The 9,683-nt window shown below is 38.5% G+C and overlaps 1 protein-coding gene across 8 annotated transcripts in view; it reads right to left on the reverse strand.

Annotated features, from left to right (window-relative positions):
- The window catches only part of Mettl4 (methyltransferase like 4), a 31,541-nt gene that overhangs the window by 16,265 nt on the left and 5,593 nt on the right, over positions 1 to 9,683 (reverse strand). For all 8 annotated transcript variants that reach the window (XM_029564272.1, XM_029564269.1, XM_029564268.1 and 5 more), the window contains exons 3-5: positions 9,372 to 9,434; positions 5,801 to 6,170; positions 4,311 to 4,380 (exon numbers count right to left, since the gene is read on the reverse strand). In XM_029564272.1, coding sequence (XP_029420132.1) covers positions 4,311 to 4,380; positions 5,801 to 6,170; positions 9,372 to 9,434 — 503 coding nt within the window. The remainder of the gene's footprint in view (positions 1 to 4,310; positions 4,381 to 5,800; positions 6,171 to 9,371; positions 9,435 to 9,683) is intronic.

Genomic DNA, 9,683 nt, shown 5'->3' on the forward strand with positions numbered 1-9,683 from the left:
CTGACCCTCCTGGAACAGGGACCTCTGGCTGACTAGATTTACCAGAAGGGCAGACAGGGGGGAATGGATGAGGGTGCTGACAACACAGTGGACAGTGACAGGGATGGCAGAGTATGGAGCCTCTAGTGGGAGAGGAAGTCTGTCTATCTGACGAGTTTGTATTCATGCTCAGATGCCGAGGAGCTCAGAAGGTGGGCGACTACGACCAGCAATAGTCATTTATATAGAGATTAGAAATGCATGTGAAAACGTCTCAATGTCAATTGCTTTGGAATGAATTCTTCTGTATGAAAAAAAAAAAGTTGTGCTGTAAAGTATTCCTTGAGAAATGTTTATAATTCTATGAGAATGTAAATAGTTTCACAGTAATTGTTTTCCAGTTAGAATATTCTAACTTAATTGCAGCGCAGTCTCTTTAATTTCTTGTTCATTAATTTTTAACTAACTTCATAAAAGAATAAGAATAAAAAAAATGTGATTTATTTTAGAAAAAGTTACCTGGACTGCTGAAAAGAATGTATATTCCACAGCTGTTGGATGAAATATGCTATAAACATTTATTAAATCTACTTATTCTATGTTGTAATTTAAAAAAAAAAAGTTAAAACCTCATTCAATTTTATGTCTTATAAGGGTTATACTGAGTTCAATATTGTATAACTGTATTATTTAACTGTGAACCTCAAAATTTACAGCTAATTTTGAAAGAGAAGCATCTTTGCTCTGGAAATTGTTATTGAATATGTTAATGCTGTAATGAAATGCTTCTAATCATGTGGTTATTAAATAATTAAAAAAAAAAAAAAAGTACCAAAGCCTCAATTCAATGTAGAATACCACCTAGGAGTTTATTTTCCTAAAAGGATGTCTAGAACAACTGTAAAACCTGAATAAAGTCCAGAGATAGTAATGTATCTATAGGAGCATTGTATTAATGTTGGTTATCTACTTTGACAATTGCATTATGATTATGCAAAACAGAATTTCTGTTTTTAGGAAATATACACCAAATTTTTTCAAGTAACTTTCTCTTATCTCATTCTCAGGTGGTTTAGAAAAAAAAAAGTAGATATTTATACATGCAGAAGAGATACAAGAATTCTTCATATGACTCTTACAGCTTTTAAAGAAAAATAATGCCTAGCTAGTTTTAAAAAACCAGAGGGAATCATATTAGTCCAACAACCTAATGACAAATTACACAAAAAATATCTCTACATGAGTCCAAGTGTATAGCTAAAGGCTATATAACAAGAAACAGTGCCAGACAGGAGAAACCTTCCATGAGTTGTTGACCAGGGTGGTCCAAGAAACCACCCCCCACCGCCCCAAATTACACAGACTACTGCCACAGCCCTTGATTTCCTCACCTTCTTGCAACTGAAGACCAGGAACACAAAAGGTCACAAATGGCTGAAGCATAGAGATTAAGAGTCTATAAAATGTTGATTCTTAGACAGGACTCCTTTATTAAACTTCACCCACCCATGGCTCAGGGACCATTGCAGAAGAGGGTGTGGAAAGATTGTAAGAGACAGGGAGGAGGTGCATGACCACACAGAACTAGAGTCCTACAAGCTCCTGGGACCCTGCTCATAGGAGACTACAGTAACAGTGTCAGCAGACACACGTCCCACACAAACTCAAGCAGACAAAAACGCAGCATAAAAGTGGGGAAATGAATAGCAGACCCCAATCTTAGCTGAGGAAATACTGGCAACTGATAACTGCTAGGTGAGGAAGAGCTGATCTTCTTAATGCAAGGGACTCTAAATAAGCTGACTAGACCTCAGTAGATGAAATTACACTGAAGGACATCTGGGGATACTAACTGTTCTAACTTGTTTCTCCATTGCTGTGACAAAATACTCTGACCAATACCAACTTGGGGAGGAAAGGGTTTATTTGGCTTATATCTCCCAGGTCACAGTTCATCAGGGAGCCCAAGGTAGGAACTCAGGGCAGGAACCTGGAAGCAGAAGCTGGAGCACAGGCCATAAAGGAATACTGCTTACTGGCTTGCTCCAGCTCCTGCTTCCAGGTTCCTGCCCTGAGCTCCTACCTTGGGCTCCCTGATGAACTGTGACCTGGGAGATATAAGCCAAATAAACCCTTTCCTCCCCATGTTGGTAGTGGTCAGAGTGTTTTGTCACAGCAATGGAGAAAAAAACTAGGATACTAACTTGACACGATAGGCCTTAACACAAATGACAAAATGTATGAATTCCAGTAGGGGCATATGGGAGAGTGCCAATAGGGATGGGGGTATAAAGATGATTAAAATGGATTGAGATGGTCTATATGAAATACACAAAAATTCAGGAAAAAAAGAAAAATATTATTGGCACAACTTAAAACAAAAATCATAATCTAGGAAACTGAAGAGAGGAAATATAACAGAATCCATCATTAGAACTAGAAGGAAATGTGTCTTTAAGGTTTAAAGATATTATAAAGAGGCCAAGGGAAAACATCAATGGATGATCCAACACCAGCTTCAAGACCAAATAACCACATCAATGGCCAGCACAGCATACATCATTGGTGCAATAGTGGCACTTTTATCTTGGGGGCAATCAACAGCTACCTAATTGGACTAAAAGCCCACTCGATGGGAGGAAACTCAAGTGTGGTACTATAAACATAACCCAATACATATGGCCAGAATGGTCATAAATCTTAGAGAAAACCCCAAGACTGTCACATTGTTAGACTAATGTAATTTCTTACTATGTGCAAAATATGTATCCTTATATTTACAGACAAATACCCCAGTCACCACTCATCAAAGAAGCCCATTTTGTACCAATCAAGAGACTATTACCAAGTACCACAACTGGTCACACACAGACATTGTCTATGAGTTGCCCAGGCCTAAGTGACAGATCTACAATGCAACCTCTACACCTAAGGCTCATGGAACATAGAACAGGCGTAAAGAAAAGGACACTAATGAATCTCTCATTTCTCAATAATGAAGCTCCCTCAGGCAGCGGAGGGCCAGGAACACCAAAGGTAACAAATGGCCAAAGCATAGAGATTAAGAGTCTACAGAATATTGATTCTTGGTCAGGACTCCTTTATTAAACTTCACCCACCCCAAGGCTCAGGGACCATTGCAGAAGAGGAGGTGGAAAGATTATAAGAGCCAGGGAGGAGGTGCATGACCATATGGAAACAGAGTCCTACAAGCTCCTGGGAACTTGCTCATATGATTCTATGGCAATGGTATCAACATACATAAGTCCCATGCAAACTCAGGCAGACAATAACCCAGGATAGAACTGGGAAAATGAACAGAAGGCCCCAATCTTATGTGAAGAAATATTGGTAACTGATTGCTGCTAGGTAAAGAAAAGCTGATCTTCCTAAAGGGACTCTAGATAAGGCTGATTAGACTCGGTGAAGAGACTTGCACTGGGGAATGGCAGGGGACACTGACAATGTAGTGGGGCTTAACAGGGATGACAGAGTATATGGGCTCCAGTGGCGGGGAGCTATGGGAGGGTGCCAGTGGGTATGGGGGTATAAAGATGATTAAGAGTCTTTGAGATATTCTGTACAAAATACACAAAAAAATTCAAAAAAAAACAAATTTTTAAAAAAATTTTAAAAAGCAGCAAAAAAAATATTAATAGCTATCTTACTAACTGAACTTATCCTAACAAGTGACATAAAAACATGTCAAAGATAAAATATACACACATATAATGATGAACGAGATGAATTCATCCACAGCACATTAAGGGAAACAAAGTAATTTGGCACATTTCTGAACTTCAGAATTTGATATCAAAGACATCAAAAATATTGTCCCTTGGTATTACAAAAACAACCTTGATGTGTGATTCAGGTCTTAGTGATTAATTAATGTGTGACTGTGGCACTCTTACACACACATATAGCCCCAGTTCAAGAGAACTGTCTAATTAAGGAAATTATATTTTTTAAATGTTATTTTTATTTTATGTCTATGCGTGTTTTGCCTACATGCATGTAAGCGCACTATGTGCGTACAATGCCCATAGAGGTCAAAGGAGGACAGTGAATACCCTGAAATTGGGAGTTAGTTAAGGACTGGTGTTAGCCACCATGTGGGTGTTGGGAATAGAACCTGGATCCTCTGCAAAAGCAGTTAAGTGCTCTTAATCACTGAGCCATCTCTCCAGTCCCAAAGAAACTAAATTTTTAAAGTATTTTAGTATTTTCAGTCAAGCTCTATCATAATGTTTACAGTATATTAAACCAGAATGTACACAGGACTGTCATTTTTAGAAAGCAAGTCTGACAGATAAGTCATTACCACTTACCTGTTACTTCTTTTCACTGATTTGTTCTGCCACGGTGGATCAATCACAATTACATCAAATGTTTTACTGCCTGAAATCAAAACACAATTTCAGAAAGCACTCTCTGTTCATGATCACTTTAAAAGCTAAACATAAGGACTAGGACTAAGCAGAAAGCTCAGTAACAGAGCTCATAGTCTAGAGAACAGAGCTCTGAGCTGAATCCTGCACACTCCCCCCAAACTAAACATGTTCTTCAAAAGTAAAGTACCTTCACACATCATTTTCTTTCTGTCTCTCTCCCTCTCTTTCTCTCTCTCATACACACTAATTTTTTTTTTTTTTTTTTTTTTTTTTTTTTTTTATTACCCCCTAATTTTTTTTTTTTTTTTTTTTTTTTGTCTTTTTGAGACAGGGTCTCCCGGTAGCCCCAGCTGTCCTGGAACTCACTATGTAGACCAGGCCTGCCTCTGCCTCCCAAGTGCTGGGACTAAAGGCATGCACCACCACGCCCAGCTTTCTTTTTTTAATTTTCAAAGAACGTAAAGAGACCAGGTGTGGTGGCGCACACCTTTAATCCCAGCATTCGGGAGGCAAAGGCAGGTGGATCTCTGTTGAGTTCGAGGCCAGCCTGGTCTACATAGTGAGTTCCAGGCCAGGGAAGACCCTGTCTCAAAAACAAACAAACAAAAGTATATTTTTATAAGTTTTGTGTTTATAGTTCGTGTTCTTAAAACAGTGATGCTAAAAACTTAAAATGTAACATAAAAAGGCTAGAATGTAAGTTTTCTTTAAGGCTAGGAATGATTTGGGGATTAATATTTATACCTAAAATGTTTTTGTTATAAGTAAAAGCTAACTAATATCTTGGTTAACCACAACTGTATTTTGAATTCCTCAGCAGAGAACTACAGGATTGGCTCTCTTAGGGACCAGTTTTTGGCCCTTTATTCATCATAAACATTTAAATTTTTTTATGTGTATGCACGTATTGCCTACATGTATGTAAGTGCACCCATGTCATATAATGCTCATGGGCAGAAGAGGGTATCAGATTCCCCTGGAAATGGAATTAGAGATGGCGGTTAGCTGCCATATGGGTGCTAGAATTCGAACCCCGGTCTTTTGCAAAAATAGCCAGTGCTCTTAACCACTGAGCCATCTCTCTAGCCCCACATTTAACTTTTTTAAAAAAGACAGGAGATAGGTGTGGTGATGCACACCTGTAATCCCAGCACTTAGGAAGCTAAGGACAGAAGAATCAAGAAATCAAATCCTTCCTAGGTTTCATAGTTCAATGCCAGCCTGGACTACATAGCAGAACTCTGTCTCAAAAATAAAAAACAAAGCAAAGGTCAGCACTTTAAAACTGAACTTTAAAAAACTTAGTCCCCCCCCCCAAAAAAAAGTTCATATTACCATAAGTATTGGTTCCCATTCAAACTTCAGACTCTACTTCTGAGATCATAGAAAAACTATCTTTTTCTAAAACAAACATACTAATTACTTACACTTCAGAAGAGGTTGCATGCAAGAAATATCAGACAAAAGAAAACTGCTTTTTGGTGGCAGCAAGTATTTCTCTCCCATTAAAGTAATTGTTTTTGAAAAGCTAGAGCTGTTTTCAACAACCCGTGAAAATAAATCCTGCTCTGTAATAGACATATCATCTTCCATCAGCTGTAACATCTGAGGTTCTGTTTCATTCAGAGAAGGCAAATGCTTTGCCATTTCACATAATCCTGACAAACTGCAGGCATCAAGTGGTAAAGTAATGCGTTCACTACATTTGTCCTGTTTCTCAACAAGTGGATAAAGGAAACCACTTCTGAGGCCTTCTTGGATTAACTGCAAAGCTCCATCCAAAATCAGCTCTCTGATCTGAAAAAAAAAAAAAATTCTTTAAAGTACATTAAAAAGACATTAGTGGGCTGAAGAGATGGCTCAGCAGTTAAGAGTACTGATTGTTCTTGCAGAAGGCCCAGGTTCAATTCCCAGCACCCACATGGCAGCTAACAATCATCTGTAACTCCAGTTCCAGGGGATCTGACACCCTCTTCTGATCTCCACCAGCATTGCACAACAGGGGTACATTTACAGACATGGAGGCAATATGCTCATAAAAATAAATATTTTTTTAAAGATAGTATTAAAATTTTTTTCCAAATAATGAAATCTCTACTGTGCTCTCTTTATATATTAAAATCAATTGTTTATTATACTTAATTTTATATTATAATGAGAATATAAGAATGCCAGGAGTATACTTGGGCTGTTGTTTTCTAATTATAGAGTGAAACAAACCTCACAAACTTACTGGCAATTAAATAACCCAACAATATATCTAAGAAAAATGCTGACACTTTGAGCCATTTTTTTTTCCTGCCTTGAGTCGTTTCTGTCAGGTATTCTGATTCAATGATGAGAAAAATATCACATATGGCATACACAGCAGAGCTACTGCATGCAGGACTCAACTGCCTCAGGGCATCCTTGAGGTACACAGGGTACCATGGGCACCTACGAACATAATGTACATGCTTCTTGCTGTGCCAGTAACAACAGTCTTTCGTCCCTGACCAAGACACTTTGTGCGTTCTGCCAGCATCCATGAGTCTACAGCAGACGAACTTGGTAGCTTCTAAATAGGGAAAAATCTCAGACTCTTCACAGTTCTTCACAGGAGTGCTGGGTAGACAGATCTTCTTTCAGTATAGGGGAAATATTAACCATAAACATTAATTTAAGCCCATCTAAAAAAAATCTACCCCAGCAATGGATAGATCAATTAACACAAACATTTCTACAGACACTGACGTTGTGAACACTACCAAGTGACTTGATCTAACTGGCATTCGTGGAACATTACATCCAATAATTATAGAGTATTTTTTTCAACCACACATGATATAGTCACAAAAATAATTCATATGCTGGTGATTGAAACAAGGCTCAATAAGTTTTAAAAAATTAGCATCTATCCTTATGCCCCAGTGATTTAAATTAGAAATCCAGAACAAGAAGATACTAGCATAACCCAAAACGCAAATGAAATGACACATTCTAAACAGTTCACAGGTCACAAGAGAAACTGACTTTTTTCTTTTCAGAGATCATAGTCCTGGGTTTTTGCACATTGCTTTTCAAATATTTTATTTTTATTTAATTATGAACATATATGTACGTGGGTTTGTACATGTAAGCGCAATGCTGGAATTACCAGATGCTGTGAGCTGCCCAACATGGGTGCTGGGAATCGAATTCAGGTCCTCTGGAAGAGTCATATAGACTCTTAACCACTGAGAAAAATCTTCAGCTCCTTTTGCACATTTTTTTTCAATTTGTCTCTCTTTTTTTTTTTTTTTTTTTTTTTTTTTTTTTTTTTTTTTTTGGTCTTTTTTGAGACAGCTGTAGCCCCAGCTGGCCTGGAACTGGCTATGTAGATGAGGATGGCCTTGAACTCTCAGAGATCTGCCTGCTTCTACCTCACAAGTACTGGGACTAAAGGCATGTGCCACCACGCCTAGCTCAATTTATCTCTCAAAGGGAGCTTCCAGGTAATAGTTGATTTCCAAAATTAATAGACACAATATACTTTTTGTATTAAAGATTCAACATTTATGTATTTGGCTATCTAGAGAACCTTTAAAATATATCTTTATATTAAGAATACTGAAAAAATATTCTAGAGAGGGACAGGAGTAATGCTGGCACAACACCGGGGATGTGCTTAATGCCAGAGACTGACCTTTTTATGTCATATGCATTTTTATCACAGTAAAAAATTTAAAAAGAGAGAGAAATGGATAGCCCGACTATTCAGAAGAGTGAAGCAGGATGACACGGGAACCCAAAAGCTTGAGGGCAGCAAGGACAACACAGATGCCATCACCAACGGGGATAGGGGAAGGGAAGGCCATACTGTCCTACCATCCCATAAATTCACCATGTCAATATGGAAGGTGTCGGGGCTGGAGAGACAACTCAGCAATTAAGAGGTCTTGCTGCTCTTGTAGAGGACCCGGCTTCAGTTCCCAGCATGCACATGGCAGCTCACAGCCATCTGTAGCTCCAGTTCCAGGAAACTGGACTCTCTGGCCTTTGTGTGCACCAACCACGCATGTGGTATTATGTACATATATGCAGGCAAAGCACTCATACACATAAAAAAATCTTTTTTAACAACTGGAAGCTTTCATCACTCTGAAGCTAAATTCCTATGCTTTAGTTTTCCCATTTCAAAGGTGCTCCACAGCTAAGGCTAAAAGTGTAGTGTACACAATCTGTTTATGCACATTTTGTTCCTAGATCTCTGAATCTCTAACTTCTAGAACTAAACCCTTCACATTACTCATGCTTTCTTCTGCCATAACCTTCATATATCATTTTACCTATGGATGGTAAGGTTTTCTAGCTTTGTTTTTCAGTGCTGGGAATCAAACCCAGGCTCTCATGCACAAACAAGTGCTCTGCCACTGAGCTGCACTTAACTCAGTTTTGGACCTTTCCAAAATCTCTACAGGAAATCAATGTAGCATGATTTACTTACATCGAATATTTAAATGCAAGCATATACAGTTTCAATAAAAACTGGGTTAGCTGGGTGTGGTGGCGCACACATTTGATCCTAGCATTCAGAGGCAGAGGCAGGAGGATCTCTGTGAGATCAAGGTCTACATAGAGTTCCAGGCCAGCTGGGGCTAAAGGGAGACCCTGTCTCAAAAAGACAAAAAAAACAAAAACAAAAAACTGATTTAGACTATTCATTACTATAAAGCTAACAATAAGCCATTATGAAATTCTAATTCTGACCAAAAAAAATGGTTTTTTTGCTGGGGTGGGGGTGAAGGGGCTGAGGGTCTCACTATCCAGCCCTGACTAGCCTGGAATGTAGACCAGCCTGGCCTCTAACTCACAGAGATGTGCCTGCATCTGCTTCTTAAGTGCTGGGACTAAAGGCATGCACCACCACATCCAACATGATTGCTTTATTTTTAAGAATATCCTTATTTATTTTGTCCATTTTTTACCACTTCACATTAATCTTTCCTTATGAGCAATAAAGAAAGATCTTACACTTACCTTTGTATGATATTCCATGGCATCCAATTCACCTTGGTTGAAAGCAATACATCTTTTACGCTTCTAAAGAGAAGGTAAGTTACAGGGAAAAAAAGTTATGTTACTGTCTTCACAACATTGACATTTCTGTTTTGTTTATTTTTTTTTAAATATTATGTACTATAGCCAGGCGTGGTGGTACATGCCTTTAATCTCAGCACTCAGGAGGCAGAGGCAGGCGGATCTCTGTGAGTTAGAGGACAGCCTGGTCTACATAGTGAGTTTCAGGACAGCTGGGGCTACAGGGAGACCCTGTCTCAAAAAGACAAAAAA

The sequence above is a fragment of the Nannospalax galili genome, unplaced genomic scaffold, assembly GCF_000622305.1.
Source record: "Nannospalax galili isolate Female #2095 unplaced genomic scaffold, S.galili_v1.0 scaffold155, whole genome shotgun sequence".
Taxonomy (NCBI): Eukaryota; Metazoa; Chordata; class Mammalia; order Rodentia; family Spalacidae; genus Nannospalax; species Nannospalax galili.